Source organism: Diabrotica virgifera, chromosome 5 (genome assembly GCF_917563875.1).
Source record: "Diabrotica virgifera virgifera chromosome 5, PGI_DIABVI_V3a".
NCBI classification, from domain to species: Eukaryota; Metazoa; Arthropoda; class Insecta; order Coleoptera; family Chrysomelidae; genus Diabrotica; species Diabrotica virgifera.
Genome location: NC_065447.1, coordinates 174,283,994 through 174,301,063, shown reverse-complemented (window position 1 = coordinate 174,301,063; position 17,070 = coordinate 174,283,994). Strand labels below are relative to the sequence as shown.

The 17,070-nt window shown below is 34.2% G+C and overlaps 1 protein-coding gene across 1 annotated transcript in view; it reads right to left on the bottom strand.

Annotated features, from left to right (window-relative positions):
* Window positions 1–996: 996 nt before the first annotated feature.
* Window positions 997–17,070, bottom strand: part of LOC126885218 (probable phosphoserine aminotransferase) — a 46,095-nt gene continuing 30,021 nt past the window's right edge. The window contains exons 3-5 of the mRNA XM_050651671.1: window positions 5,748–6,025; window positions 4,467–4,731; window positions 997–1,407 (exon numbers count right to left, since the gene is read on the bottom strand). Coding sequence (XP_050507628.1) covers window positions 1,038–1,407; window positions 4,467–4,731; window positions 5,748–6,025 — 913 coding nt within the window. The 3' untranslated portion in view covers window positions 997–1,037. The remainder of the gene's footprint in view (window positions 1,408–4,466; window positions 4,732–5,747; window positions 6,026–17,070) is intronic.

The window sequence follows — 17,070 nt, the reverse complement described above, 5'->3', positions numbered from 1 at the left end:
TAACTAGTACGAGATCTGGTCTATTATGTGCCACTGTTTGGTCTGTGAGCACAGTGCATTCCCAGTATAGCTTGTAGTTGCCATCCTCAAGCATACTCTCAGGGACGTATTAATAATATGGGAGATGGTCCGTTTGGAGAAGTTCCAGCTTGATAGCTACCTCTTGATGAAGTATTTTTCCCACTGCGTCATGCCGTTCCTTGTATTCAGTTGCAGCAAATGCCTGGTAGCCCCCTGTAAGATGTTGGATGGTTTCTTGGGCTTGACATCCATATCGGCATCTGTTGTTTTGAACCTGAGGGTCTTTGCTGATATATTTCAGGTAATTTCTGGTTGGTATAACCTGATTCTGAATGGCCAGCAATGAACCCTCCGTTTCAGGGAATATCTTTCCTAATGTGAACCAATAGTTCGACGCTGTATTGTCGACATAGTCGTGGCTGACCTCATTGGGATGTCGCCGGTGCAGAGGTTTACCCATCCAGGTGCGCATTTTTTCGTCTTTAGTGAGGTGGTTTATGCGCATTTCTGGTTCCCTCAGTTTGATCGGTGTTGTGCCATCTACTGCGTAAATAGCGCGATGTAGAGTAGATGTCTCAGCTCTCTACTGTTATTAATATTTTTTTTATTTTATCAGGTGCCAATATAGTTATATGCACATTATATTTTTTTATACATTTTTCGTGTTTATCCTTGCTGTGTTTGACAACTCGTTGAACGATTATCTCTTTGTCATAAAATTGTATCTTCAACTTTCTCTGCCAGAAGTAAATATCCTATCACCAGTCTCAGCAATATGTAAATGATTTTTTGGTTAACATTTTTATTTGACGAAAGCTTGAAACAAATTTAGAGACTTTTCGTAAAAGTAGTGGCAAACAGTGACACTTATTACAAAATAAATATTTATTAAAAAATATGTACATATAACATCTTACATCCCGAAATAGAGCAGTCTTAAATATTAAACAAATTTACAATTAGAAAAGACAAACATACAATTCCGAATTATATTTATTTTACACAAATTAATAACATCACTTTGATCCATGTTGCGCTTGGAATTCTTTCATAAATTTAACTAACAATTTAACATCATCTAAAGTAACTGCATTATATAAACTAGCTCTGATTCCTCCTACAGATCTGTGCCCTTTTAGTTGATACATCTTAACTTTCTCTGCTTCTACTAAGAAAAGTTCTTCGAGTTTTTCGTTGCCTCCACCCACTCTGAATGGTACGTTCATTCTACTTCTGACGTCTTCATCAATTGGGCAAGTGTAGAAACCTTTAGATTCAACCATGGCGTTGTACAATAAACTGCTCTTTTCTATGGCTTGGTTTTCCATGGCTTCGAGACCTCCGTTCTTTTTAATCCACTGAAGTACCTTTTCCATGACGTAGACACTGAAAAAAAAAAAGAATATAAGAACATTTGAATCAGAATTATCCTCTAAAGTCTAAAGGAATACATATCAATTCACTTTTTGAAACTGAAATCATAACGTGATCGGAAATAAAATTATACTAAATTATAATGGAATCTGGATTGCAGAATCACTTCATATACTTCTTCTTCATGTATCATGTCCTCAGATCGTTGGTTGTAATTATAGATGTCTTAATTTTATTCACTTACTATCTTAAATAGCATGCTTGTATTAATACCATACCAATTTCGCAAGTTCTTTAACCATGAAGTCCTGGACTGCGTTTGCCTGCTGTTTTCCCTTGCATAATATTTTGTAGCAGTCAATATTTGGGACCTCTCATTACATGTCCGAAATATTTCAGCTTTCTCTTCTTGATTTTTTATAACCTCAGTAGTCTTGTTGAGAAATTCTAGTATCGTGGAGTTTCCAATCTTCCCCACGCAAGAAACTTTTAAAATTCTTTTATAGTACCATATTTCGAAATCTTAGGCAATCTAGATCAATTATTGTATTCACAGTTAAAGACTCCACACCATAAAGTAAGACCGAGAACCCGTAGCAACGAAGTAGGCTGATCCTCAATGCCAATTTTAGGTCTCTGTTATAATATCTTGGACATCCTTCTAAGGGACTTTGGCGTGCTCTATTCTGGATCTAATTCCACCGTTAGTCTCTGCGTTATAATTTAACTTATTTCCAAGGTAAAATATTCGATTATCTTCCTCAAATTTGATACTATTTACATAATATAGACTGTTTTATATTCTGTTGTTTACTTATTACTACTAGTAATTTGTTTTTTTTTGTATGTTCAGATCCAGACCTGCTATCTCGCAGCTATCAACGACACTATCAAGTAATATTTGCAGATCTTTTTAAGCAGAAGCTAAGAGTACTGTGTCGTCCGCATATCGCAAATTATTAATGACTTCACCATCCAAAATTATACCTTCTTGTTTTTCAGAAAGGGCATTTCTGAAAATTCTTTCGGAGTAAACGTTGAAAAGCAGGTGTGATAAGAGGCATCTCTGTTGTACTCCTTTTTTAATATTAGGAGCCTGTGATTCCAAATCTGAAAGACCATATTATTCAATAGCAGAGTTTCTTAACCAATAACTAGAAATTACAGTATTCTTATGTATAAGTAGAATCTTAATCTATATTTGAGTGTCATATGCAGCAGCATAACTTATTAAATCACTTATTAAATTTCTTAAGGTAGATTACGCAATTTGAATTTTTTTTTTAATTTTGCAATAGATTGTTACTGATTTTTATTTGACTTTATTATGTTTTATTTATATTGACGATTTGTATAATTTTAGTAAATTGTATTTGTTATTGTTTTTATTTATGATTCTTGTAAGCTTTGTCTATAAAATTGTTAAATTTTTCATGACAATAAAGCATATTTCTATTCTATTCTATTCTATTCAAATCGTCTACTAAAACTGATGTTGTTTGATTCCAATACTTCGTAGCTATTCAAACGTCTATGGTATCCAAGCGTATATCTCTAAGGACTTCGATCAATATAGAGTACTTAACACGGTCAAATGCTTCTTGGAAGTCATTAAAATAAGAGTACAGGTCTACAGATACATCATGGCTTCTTTGAGCAAGAACGTTCATCCCAAACAATTCCTCTCTTGTTAATGAGATGGCTTAACAAACAGAAAATTGGCTTAATTCGGCCACATTATACGTAATAATAAATACCGACTTCTGCAGTTGAGTCTACAAGGCACGATTGAGCACAAGAGAGGCCCTGGACGTAGACGTATATCCTGGCTGGCCAATCTTAGGAAGTGGACTGGTCTAACGTCAACTGATCTATTTCGAGCTGCTGTAAAGAGAATAAGATGGGTCAATGTGGTCGCCATCATCTCCAGAAGATAAGTACCTTTAGAAGAAGAACAAACTAATGGTTCTATAAGCAATAAATGTTTTGCTATTGTCTTCGTAGGTAGAGCTGTGAACAATGAATTGGACCAACTATTAGGTAGTTGTCCGCTATAAACGGTATTGAAAAAGAAGTTATAACCTCTAAAACATTGCTATAATTTATAAGCTAGTATAATTTCACTTGGAATTTTATCAGGACCTGTCGCTTTGCCATTTTTTGACGATTGTATGATTTCAGATACAAAAAGCGAAAAGAAACAAGGACTAATACATTTTTGTTAATAAGGAGTGGAGCTCGAAATGCTGAAGTTTAAGTTTTAAAGGTTTACTTAGTTTTCTGGGCAACACTCTCCCATTACTAAATTATCCTACCCACACATGATTTAAAGTCAAAACTGCCAAGTGGTAATTTCATATTAACTACTTGAAAGTTGCCAATAATCCATCTAGCCACGAAGAGACTAACATTTTAATTCATGAATTAAAAAAAGTAGTGCAATAATGTAACTAACTTTTGAAATTAGGTTTCTAATTGTGGATTGTCTAAACATCGCTATTCTTTATTTCTTTATTTGGTATATGCAAATTTGCTAACCATGTGATTTGTGGATTGCGGATTTTAAATTTCAAAGAAATAGTTTGGCTTCATAGTTTTTGTAGCTTTGTAGATCTTTTATTCATATGCTATATCCACGATCAGTCTAAACAACCGCTTCTAAAATAGCCTACTTTATGCTTCACTGATCCATTTTTAACGTGGTCAGGTTTTAAAAAGACTTGTTTCAGATATTCATGTCGTTGGCAAAAAATTGCACTGCAATTAAAGACAATACGCTCAGCCGTTTCCTCTGCAGAATGTTCTCTGCGTTTTCGTAGGTACAACCTTTGGAGGAAATACGAGTATGGTCTTTTTGACATCATTTTACTGTTCCAATACTTTTGAGACTTTACTAGGCATTTTTAGAATAGTAATAGTAATAAGTTAATTTAACTACTTTTAAAGTTTAATAAAGGATTTCTTTTGTTTTAAAAATATACCGAAAGATACTGATACAGACATAATATGTCTGTATATTATATTATAATATATTAAATTTTAATAAATCATATTTCATACTTATTACTTACGAGAATGTTGCTGGAGTGTTATGTACAGAGTTTTCTTTGGCTATGTGAGTGAAGTCCATTACAGATGGACAGCATTTCATGGGATTTCCTAGAAGATCTTCACGGACAATAACCACTACTACTCCCGCAGGTCCAATATTCTTTTGGGCACCAGCAATGATGCAGCCGAATTTTGAGATGTCTAGTTTCTTGGTCATTATGCTGGATGACATGTCAGTGACTAGTGGAACACCATTGGTTTCGGGAATGTAATGGAATGCAACACCTAAAAAAGAGAACAGTTATTTTAGGCAAGGAAGGAATAACAAATAAAATTATAGAAAGAGAGTTAATGACACAAATCAGGATAGGATCTTGGAATCTTGGTAGCCTTACAGGTAAGAGTCTGGAATTAGTGGATGCGCTCAAACGAAGAAGAGTTCAAATTGCTTGTATTCAAGAAACTAGGTGGAAAGGACAAAGGGCGAAAAAACTAGGTGAAGGATACAAATTGTGGTATGTAGGGAGTAATAACACTAGAAGTGGAGTTGGTATAATTACTGATAGTGAAATGAAAAATAACGTAGTAGAAGTTGTAAGAACGAGTGATAGAATGATGTCAGTGAAATTTGTAATTGATAAATAGGTATTGAAAGTTGTGTGTGGGTATGCTCCTCAAACAGGTCTGGGTGAGAATGAAAGAAGAGCTTTCTATGACCAATTAGGGCTGGATGGATGTAGTGGAAAGAAGCGAGTGGTGTGTTGTGTGACAGAAAAATTCCAATGAAGCTGAAGGGAAAATTCTATAAAACAGCCATAAGACCGGCTATGATGTACGGAACTGAATGTTGGGCAGTGAAAAAGAAAGAGGAACAACGAATGCATGTGGCGGAAATGAGAATGCTTAGATGGATGAGTGGAGTGACAAAGAAGGATAAATTTAGAAATGAGTATATTAGGGGAAGTCTAGGTGTGGCACCAATTGATGGCAAAATGAGAGAGCATAGGTTAAGATGGTTTGGTCATGTTCAACGTCGAGACGTTAATCACCCAATACGAAGAATAGCTGAAGTGCAGATTCCTGGAAGGAGTAGGAGAGCAAGACCAAAGAAGACCTGGTGGGAGACGATAAGGCAGGACATGTTGGTAAAGGGGATTAACATTGATATGACCCAAGATAGAATTTTGTGGAGAAATGCAATTACGGAAGCCGACCCCGCATAGGGATAAGGCAAAGAGAAGGATGAGAGTTAATGACACAAATCACAAAAGAGAGTTAAACATTTTCACTATATTACTCACCATCGACAGTTTCATTATCACAGTAGTATACGTAGGAAGCATTTGGATTCATCTTCCACGTGTTTTGAGGAGGAACACTGCCTGGTTTGCTGGCTTTTGGGAATACTAGATTGACGTTTCCATATTTGGATGCCTCTTTAGCTGCTTTGTCGGACCATGTACCAGTCACGGCGTAATCAGCGGTTCCGGTTCTATTCAAGAGATTCATGGCAACTGCGGCAAAAGCTCCACATCCACCGCCTTGCATAAGCAGAATCTTGTAGTTGTCCGGAACATTACTATAAAAAATGAATTGTTAAATGTTTTATATATTAATCGTAGAAAAAAGAAAATTTTACAAATATCCAAGGGTTGTGCAGGTAATAGGGATTTTTTAAAGTTAGAAGAGGCACCGGACAAGGCTGCATATTATCCTCAATGTTACTAGGCTATACAGCGAACACATCATCAGACTTGTTTAAATGAACGAGGAGGAGACATTTCTCTAGGTGGAGTTCTTCTTCTTCTTGCAGTTGCTTCTCTTATCGGAGGGTGGCTCTCATCACAACTATCCCTACCTTATTGGCGACAACTGTACCACTCTCTTAAGTTTCTCAACCAGGCAATTCTTCTTCTACCTATATGGATCTTTTACCCTTAATTTTACCCTGCATTATGAGCTTTAATATCTCATATTTTACACCTCTGGTAATGTGGCCCACATATTCCAGCTTTCTTGTTTTAATGTTTTTTATGACCCCGCAATCCTTTTGTAGCCCTCTTAGCACTTCTGCATTTGTAACTTGTTGAATCCATGGTATTTTCAATATCCTTCTAAAGCACCACATCTCAAATGCTTCCAACTTTTTTATATTGTCAACTTTTAGTGTTAAGCTTTCCATTCGATACAACAAAGTCGAGAACACGTAGCATATTAAGGCTCTTATCCTCAGCTTTAGAGGAAGGTCTCGATTAACAAACATTTTTTTTTCATTTTTATAAATGCTTTTATAGCATATTTTAATGACCGGCAGGGCAGCTTTATCCATTAGGCAATATAGGCAGTTGCCTAAGGCGGCACATTATGAGAGGGCGGCAAGAATACTGTACAAAAAATATTTGTATATAAAAATTATGGATCTTAAAGAGTATGAAGCTCTATCAAATTACTTTACCTCAAGGAAGCCAAAAAATTGTGCCCAAATAAAACATATGAAGAAATAAGAAAGAGAAAAAGAAAAATTCAATTTGACGAGGAGGCCGATGATGAACTAAACTTTTCAGCTAGTGATGAGATGAAAATCCACACATTCTATATTATAATCGACACTCTGATAAGACACCTGAATAGACGTCTGGAAACTTATCGACTTATTTATCAACGTTTTCGTGTTATTAACAGATTTGCCAAAATTAATCAATGAAGAAATTATTAAAGAAGCTGAAAATCTGATACAATATAAAGACGACCAAGATACATCATTCATACATGAATTCATTCACTTAAAGGGCCATTTCGATATCACAATAAAATCACCAATTGATATAAGAAGAGTTAGAGTCACTGAATGTGGATATGAGCTACCTGCGATTTCGTTGAACTATCGATTTGCATGAAAATTGGTGAGTGGTTAGAGGATATCTCAAGGAACAAAGGTGAGATGGTGTCAACTTGCGCTTTTACCCTGGAGGTGGATGCCACCCCTTAACGGGGGTGAAAATTATTTTATTAAAAATATCCCCAAAATTAGACAGAGTAAATTCTAAGCAAAATTTGTTACATAAAGTTATTAAAATAAATCAAAACTTTTTAAGTTATTAAAGATCAAAGATTTTAATTTTTCGTGAGAAATATGCATGTTTTTAACCGATTTTTCATAAATAATTCAAAAACTATAAGATTTTACCAAATAATTATTATTACCAAAATTGAAGCTAATAAAAAATGAAATAAACTCCTTACTGGAAAAACATTTTAATGTTAACTAAAAGTGAGTTATAATAGGTAATTGAATGTATATTTTTTTCGGTGAGTACCCAAATCAAAGTACATATTCAAGCTTAAATAACGGGAAAATGATGCATTTTATAACATAACCTTATTAAATATTTGTCAAAGTAGGTACTTAAAAATATCTATAAAATGAGCCTCCGAACAAGTTGATAGCATTAAAATTTATGCACCAAATATTTTTCAAAATCTACCTTTTAAAAATTTTTCCAAAAAAGTTATTGTTTTTTTTAATAACTCCATTAATTTTTACGATATCAGGTTTGCCTAAAAACCATTTAAAAGTTAATTTTAATGGCTATTAAATCACGTTGAATTTAACCCGCGAGTAGTCGCGCGGTGAGATAGAATCTCAATTTTTATTCTTTTTCGCGATAACTTGATGAAAAATTTTGCAATTTTGAAAAAATTTCGTAAGTGCCTCGAGGAAGGGTGTAATAATGCGTAGGAATTTTTTTCTTCTTCTTCTTCTTTTTGTGGAATTTATGGCTTTGGGGAGAGCCAATTAGCTTTAACCTGCGAGTAGTCGCGCCGTTAAATAGAATCTCACATTTCATCCTTTTTCGTAATACAGTAAAACCTGTCAGTAACGGCCACTAAAATGAAAGAACTATTGGCCGATATAGAAAGGTGGCCGCTATTGCCAGTTTTTGTAGTCTACATATAATTGGTTTTGGAAATTTTTAAACTGGCCGTTAGGACAGGTGGCCGATGTTGGCAGGTGGCCGTTAACACAGGTTTTACTGTACAGTAAAATTTGTCAGTAACGGCCACTAAAAATGAAAGAACTATTGGCCGATATAGAAAGGTGGACGGTATTGCCAGTTTTTGTAGCCTACATATAATTGGGAAATTTTTTAACTGGCCGTTAGGACAGGTTGCCGATGTTGGCAGGTGGCCGTTAACACAGGTTTTTTTAATAAAATTGTTAGAAATATATATTTTCAATATAAAAAGTAGATAAAAATAGTACAAAATAAAAATTTGTTTTAAATTCGTACAGTGGAACCTCGATAACCCGGATTAATCGGGACCGCGGCCGATCCGGGTTATCGAAAATCCGGGTTAGCCGGAGAATATAGTAAAAATTAATAAATAACCTCCATTATAATTACAAAAACATGAAACACATATGCACAGTACACATCTAAATTACGTATAGTTGTATAGAGTGTAGAGTTTTGTTCATTTCTTGGTAAAAAACTCAGTCATACTGTAGAGATGTACCGACACCATAATATGGTAGGTCTGGATCCCGCGTACGAAAAAAAAGTTGATAAATAGCAAGCTGAAAATTTGTTATTAGCTTAAGGGTGTCTAGTCGGACAAACATTAATATATGGGAACACTGGAACAGGGGAAGTTTTAACTGTGGAACAGGCTAAAAATTTGGAACGGTCAGACCACGAAAACGGCACATGTATTTTGTCCGACAGAACAGACTTAAACTCTCCGAACAGAGATTAAACTCTCATGCAAAAATCAGACTGCTATTTATCACCAAATTGGCGTTTTAATGAGTGGAACATGTAGAATATGTCAAATGACAGGAATTATGACAGGTGATAAATAGCAGTCTGATTTTTGCATGAGAGTTTAATCTCTGTTCGTAGAGTTTATGTCTGTTCTGTCGGACAAAACAAATGTGCCATTTTCGTGTTCTGACCGTTCCAGATTTTTTACCTGTTCCACAATTAAAACTGCCCCTGTTCCAGTGTTCTCATATATCAAAGTTTATCCGACTAGACACCCTTAAGCTATTAACAAATTTTTAGCTTGCTATTAATCAACTTTTTTTTCATACGCGGGATCCAGACCTATGGTATCATAATATCATATTATGATGCTGCAATAAATTTATTTTAAAGATTCGCCTTTATCAATCCTACCTAATGTTTCTAGTTTCTTTTCCATTGTCACAACATTTTTACGTTTTGTTAACATTACAGTTTTGTTACCATTACGTAGACAAAAATCAGGCAAACACAATCTGAAGCACGATTACAGAACGGAAGTGATTAAAACAATGTTGTTATTTAAGAACAGACTAAGGCCATTGTTTTAAAAAAGAATTTTTAAATAGTCACGTCTATTTTAAACAATGCTAAGACAGTTTGACATAAATAACCGAAAAGGAATACAGACAGGTGCCTGTTCTTTCCGATAAGCTGAGACGGTCGCTCTGCCTGCCGCCGTGTGCATGAATCATTTTTACTGTTGTACATACTTATATGTGTTCAAATTACACAAATACACATTATCTCTCAAATATTATTTGACCTACATACATTTTTATTTGATAAAATTGTTAAATTGTTTATTTGTTAAATTTTTGTCTGATGAAAATCGGTCCGGGTTAGCCGGACTTCCGGGTTATCGGGGGCCGACTTATCGGGGTTCCACTGTATTTTGAGATAGAATCTCACACGCGACTATCGACGTTACAGAAGTGAGCGCGACTACTCCTGGGTTAGTTAATCTTTCAAACGCCTTACTTTTTTAAAAAATAAAAGGTTGGATGGCCCCGGTTACATGGTTCTCGCAGCAAAATTTAATTTTTAAATGTTTCTATCTCGTGTATTATTTTACCCTACAGAAATAGTAAAAAGGTAAAATAATTGATACAGAAAAAACAAAAATTTGGTTATACATTTTGTCACTTTTACGTATATTGAGTATTTTTGGAGTTTTTATCGTATATAATATCACAAGAGAGAAAATTTTGCCGGCAATATTTTCGACTGGTATGAAAGTTTGTTGCATGGCAATTTTCGCGAATTAAATTTTGACTTAAATCACGAGACGTCAGTCGAGTGATTTTGTCAAAATTTCATAAGCGAAAATTACCAAAAGGCAACGAACTTGAATGAAACCAGGAGAAAATTTTGCCGGTAAATAATTTTCTCTCGAATGATATTCGACAAGACTATTTCACGAGACAATTAATGCACAATATCAACGAAATATAATCTTTATTTATTTGTTATTACCAGAAACTTTCGTGACAGATCTGTCATAATTTTGTCGCTGAGAAATCACGTCGTTAAGGAGTTTTGTCAGTAGGAAACGTGGCGTTGCTATGAAGTTTTATCAGTTAAAAACAGTCTAGTGAAATAATCAAAAGAAAATGAAAATTACGATATTTTTAAAAATTTTTGATCTTTTTAATTTTTTTTTAAATATAAATTCTAAACCGGTCAAAATTGTTGAAATCATATTTTACAGGTATATTTTATAAAACGCATCATTTTCTCGTTATTTAAGCTTGAATATTTAGATTTGCGTACTCGTCGACAAAAATATACATTCAATTACCCATAACTCATTTTGAGTTAACATTAGTTTAGTTCTTTAAGTGAGGAGTGTATTCAGATTTTATTTATTTATTTATTTATTATTCATTTACGAACCGAAGTCCATTAGTACATGATACAATTAAAATTTTTTACAATTAAAATGTCACACAAATTAGAAAAATAAGATCTAGTAGATACAAAATTGGTAAATACATAACAAACAATAATAAAGAATAAACTTACTTGCTCTCATTCAACAATTGAGAGCTAGAACATTTTGAAATTGACAAATACAACTTATCCTAGAACAAAGACAATAACAGTAGTTGACAAATCAGTCTTGAAATTAGAACATTAAGTTAAGTATAAATATAATTGTGTGGAAAACGCAGTAAAGTCGTTCACAAAGAAATAAATTTGCGGAGATAATGTGTTTGCTAATTTAAGAGTTTTAGAGAGATAGGAACTTGAACTATAATTTGTGCGGTTAATGACCTCGTGGAAGGTGGTCACAGAACGGGTGGTTCTTGAAGGTACATGTAGACCAATTTTATTTAAAAGTGGGATACAGAATTTATGACCATGAATTAAGTTATATAAGAAGCAAAGATCTTTATGTTGACGACGACTCTGTAATAGGGTGGAACGAAAGGATAGGAAAAAAATTTTTTTCTATCATGGAACTTTCTAATAGCACTCGAAAGTTGCCTTATCACGTCTACAATAAAACTACAAAATATTTTTGTTCTAGGTTTACATCTTGAGGTGCCGCAAGAGCTCTTAAAAGATAGGTTTTTGACAAAAATAGAGAAAATTTCAAATATTTTTTATATTTAACCTGGTGACGTAACTAACATTTCTTAGTCAAATATTGTTTCTAATAACAGTTAACATTGCTATTATTGCTCTTTCTTGCTAAAGATTTCTTTAGTTACAATATGCATCTTGATACTTACATAAAATGGTTTTTTGTTTCAAACTTGGGCATGCTCTTTTGGGAAGAAATCTTTGCTCTACCAAAGCAATTTTTGCTTCAAGACAACAGATATTAAGAGATAACACAGTCACGAGCTTTATGGCTCTTTTCACTGCCTATATATAGTGATGTGAGTTGTAAAATTACATAACTTACGTTACATAAATTACACGTAACTTACGGTAATATTACATGATACCCGTAACTTAATGTAATTTATGTAATTTTTGGAATTTACGTAATTTATGAAATTTAACGTAACTTATGATAAATTTACATAAATTACCGTAATTTATGTAATTACTGGTAAAATTACATATATTATGGCAACTTATGCGCGCGCAATTGTCGTAAGTGCGGTGCGCCGGTGCCGGCGCGCGCGAACCAGTGGGTGCTATTACGCTCGTCGCTCGTTAGTCGTTCCTTAGTCTGAGTCAGGCAGGTTATGTTTACATTTCTGTTATTGTATGTGTAATGTGTATGTATAAGTTAGTTTTCGACTGTTCTTTCTCTATTCATTCACGCAGCGTTGGTTACTTTACATTTATTTATAAGGAAGCACAGAAACTATAAGGTAAGAAATATATTATTTCTACAAACAGCAAAACACGTGCCGGTGATGTCCATAGCAACCTTAGATTGGGAAACACAGGGGCGGGCCTATCGCATATCGACTGTACGTTAAATCTAACGCGCGTCATTTTATATGTGGCTACAGTACTTAATTCTGAATTCGGTTTACCAAGTTTTATTCGATTTTTTAGATTAGTTTACTGTACAATAACTATAAGAATGATAGGAGCAACGGGGGTACTTGTGCATGTAGCATGTGTAATTGAATTACACTGACATAACTTACTAAATAAAAAATTTTGATAACGTTGAGGGCAAAATAATGTAGTTGTCCGATCCAGTATTCTGCTTATTCGAATTTCATTAAATTGTTACACAGATTCAATTTTAATCTTTCTTCTATTTAAGGATGCCTAACAATTTTTTATGCCCTCGTGCCCATCAAATACTTTGAAAAATAATGTTTTTTCCCTTCTTAATGTTTAAGTCTACCTGAATATTTTTTTTAGGTCATAAAACATGGTGAAACGTAAGACAGATATCTGGCTTTATTTTGAAGTGTTACCTGCGGGTTCTTCTAATCAAAAGACCATAAATGTGAGGTGTAAATTTTGCAAGAGTGTACATGCAAAAAATGCTACAAGAATGAAATCTCATCTTCAACAATGCACTTATGTGCCGCATATGATAAAACTTAAATTCAATATTTTAACTCCAAAGTCAAAGGGGAATCACTCTAAATTTCCATTTGAAACATCCATGAAAAAGATCACATCGGCAAAATTGGATAACGATAACACTGATGCTGCTTGTACATCATCAACGGTTTCCACAGCATCAACATCTGCTTCTGATAACATTCATGTGGAAACACCTGTTTGCACAAAAATCAACAGAATACAATCATTTTGTGATCGAATGACACACGAACAAAATAACGAATTGAATATTTTGCTTGCTAGAGCTATTTACACCAGTTCAGCACCACATTCAATTACCGAGAATGAAGATTGGAAATTGTTTTTTAAAAAAATTAGACCTTCATACACCTTACCATCGAGATATATGTTATCAAATCGTCTCCTGACCGAAGAGTACGAGCGAGTTGAAGTTCAAGTTAATGATAAAATTAAGCAAGCTGACAATTTATCATTGCAATGCGATGGTTGGTCCAACTTGCGAAATGAAAGTGTAATTAATTTCATTGTTACAACACCCGAACCGTTATTTGTCAAATCAGTACTAACAAAAGCAGAGAAGCATACCGCAGAATATATAACAAAATTAATGGTTGAAGTTCTGGAGGAGTATGGACCTAAAAAATTTTTCGCTATTGTGACTGATAACGCAAAGAATATGAGGAAGGCTGTGAGACAATGTGAAGAGATGTATCCCCATCTTGTATCATACGGCTGTTTAGCGCACACATTACATTTATTGTGCAGCGATATTTTGAAATTATCTTCAATAGAGACACATTTGTCACATATTATACATATCGTTAAAACTATTAACCAGTGTCAAGTACTGAGAGCTCAATTCACAGAAATAAGAAATGAGATGAAGTGTGGAGTGTCTCTTAGCCTACCTGTAAAAACAAGATGGGGTTCACATGTAAAATGTCTTCAAGATCTGACTAAATGCAAGTCCGTCCTACAACGTCTAGCAATATCTCCAGATAAAACAATTCAAGATAGAATACGCAGCGCAAAAGCAAATTTACTTGATGAAGGATTCTGGATAAATTCTAGCGCTCTTGTTGAATTGCTTAAGCCAATTACTGAAGCAATAACACGTCTTGAAGGAGATTCTTCGTCAATTCATTTGGTTTGTGAAACTTTCGCGAAAATCGGTAGTAACATATCTACTCATTTAGAATGCGTGAAACTAACGGATTGCGAAAAAACAGAAGCGATGGATAAATTTATATCAAGGAAGGAATACGCCCTTCAACCGATCCATTTTGCCGCAGACTTACTAAACCCTCGGTCTGTTGGTGCAAATTTATCATCAGCCGAAAGGATTGAAGCGATGAAATACATTACTACTATGTCAACCACGACCACGATAGAGATTGGTGATGAAGGAGTGTCAAAGATTACTGAGGATTTAGGAAACTATTTAGCTAAAACAGACTTTTTTGGCGAAACATTTTTATGGAACATACTCGATAATGTCTCTTTGGTTACATGGTGGAAAGGATTTTGTGGACATTCATGCCTCTCCAAAGTTGCAGTCAGGATATTGACAATGCCGTGCACTTCTGCGGCAACAGAGAGAAGCTTTAGCTCCCAGAGCAGCATTCATACGAAGAGAAGAAATCGCCTAACAACTCAAAGGGCAGCAAATTTAAATTATATACAATATAATTCAAAATTGCTGAAACGTTCACGACAACATCACATACAAAGTCAATATCCTATAGAAGAGACTGTACAGAACAACGTTTCGATAGAAGGTAGAAACTTACAGAAGGAGATAGAAGTAATTGAAAACCATATTTCCGAAGAGGAAGAATTAGACGAGGTAATTTTAAATTTAGGCATTTTTTAGATATGTGATATGTGCATGTGATATATGCAGTTTGCTTCTTTTCCGATTTTCCAATGCATTCCACCGTTTTCGAATAAAAAATTATAAATCTTATGTTTTCAGACAATATCATCATGGCATTCAAATACAACAGGAAATGGAAATTCCGACGATGATTTTAATTTTGCTGACTTTGCAATGACCGATGATGAAATTGATCAAAGAATGGAAACTAGGGAACAGAGACCAGCACGCATTTTGAGACAAAGCAAAGTGAACATTTTAGAAAACGTCTTAATGAAATCGGTAAATTAGTGTAAACACATACATATTTATTGTTTATATTCCAAAATTATCAATTTCAGGGTAAAGGCACAGAACAACCCCAAAAAAAAACGGAAGTCGAGAAGGATACTTCAGATGCCGAAAACAAGGTAGTTAGATCTGTATATATTATATTATAAACCCATTATTTTTACTCTCTATGTTTACACTTTCCTATTTAATTTCAGGATGCAGTTCTGGATTTGCCGGAGATAAAAAAAATTACACAAGGCTCATTGGAAGAGCAAACAATTGAAACTTCGACGTTTTATAACAAGAAGGTCTCCAGTTGTCTGCGAAAAAGGAAGTTGTGATTTATAAAAGCCGCTTAAAACAAAACTAAAGAACCTATGTTTTCATTTCTTTATTATTTGTATGTATTTCTTATCCACTTTTCTTTATTTCATAAGTATGTAGTTACTTTGTGTTTATTATATTCAATATGAATGCAAACAATTGATTTTTTAATACAATGAACATAAATTACATAAGTTACATAAATTACATCTGGTTTGTAATTTTTGGGTAATTTTACACGTGTAACTTACAATTTCTGAAATTACACGTAATTTCACATCGCTACCTATGTATGACAGTGAAAACACGGAAAATCCACACACTGTACCTGACAACTAGGGTCTCTTGCTTCACTTATATAATATATTTTTTAAGTCCTCGTCAGTTCTATGTTTTGTGATAGAAGGCTAAGTAATTTTATTATACCGTTCAGTTAATTATATCTATATCAATGTAAGTCATTGGCATTAAAGTTAAGCTTCGGGACAACAAACTTCCTTACACCATTTATGAGTTCCGATCTTGGCTTCAAAAGTCGCAGCAGGCCAGCTTCCTTATATGTTTTCTCTTGTCCCATTCCTTTGAATTACTGGATCAATTATTTAGAGATGTTCCTCACAAAGATAACGTGAAAATTTGATGAGTCTCCATAGATGTTTTGATCCATTTACACAAAATCGTTTCAGTTTGATATGAAATCAGACTGGGACATACACCTTCATCACATACATAGTTACAGTTTTCGGATTATTTGAAGGATTCTCTGTTGCAACATATAACCGAAAAAGGCGATTGGTCAACGTAAGCCATCGTGAATGAGCTAATTTCCCATGGGTTTTTAAAGAAAGATTTCAAGTAAATATTTTTGATCTGTGTTTAGATCATCCTTAATCTCTAGAGTAGGGAGGTTGTTTTGTATGGGAACGAAATTAACCACATGAAGCTGGTTACAGATTTCAAGTTCTTTGCCTAAAAGCCCTCCAAATTCATTAAGGTCTTTAGTTTTTCCATCTAATGTGCAAAAAAAATGATGCAAAGGCAATCATTCATTAGTATAGAACAAACAAATTGGCCACTTCAGCGGCTTATTTAGGTTTTTTTCTATAAAAGCAATTACACCATTGTTAATGCCGGTGTTAGTGGCAGTTCCATCAAATCCGACAGCTGTTAAATTGGAAATGTTCAAAAGATGAAATGCTCCATTATCTTTTATAGCTTCACCTGTTCCGGAAGCAGAAGTTATATACCCTAGCAAGGTTGATCCAGGTTCCTCTACTATTGAAATGTGCTCTTCTGCTATAGTCAGAATGTTAAATTGTATTAAGGAATGAAATA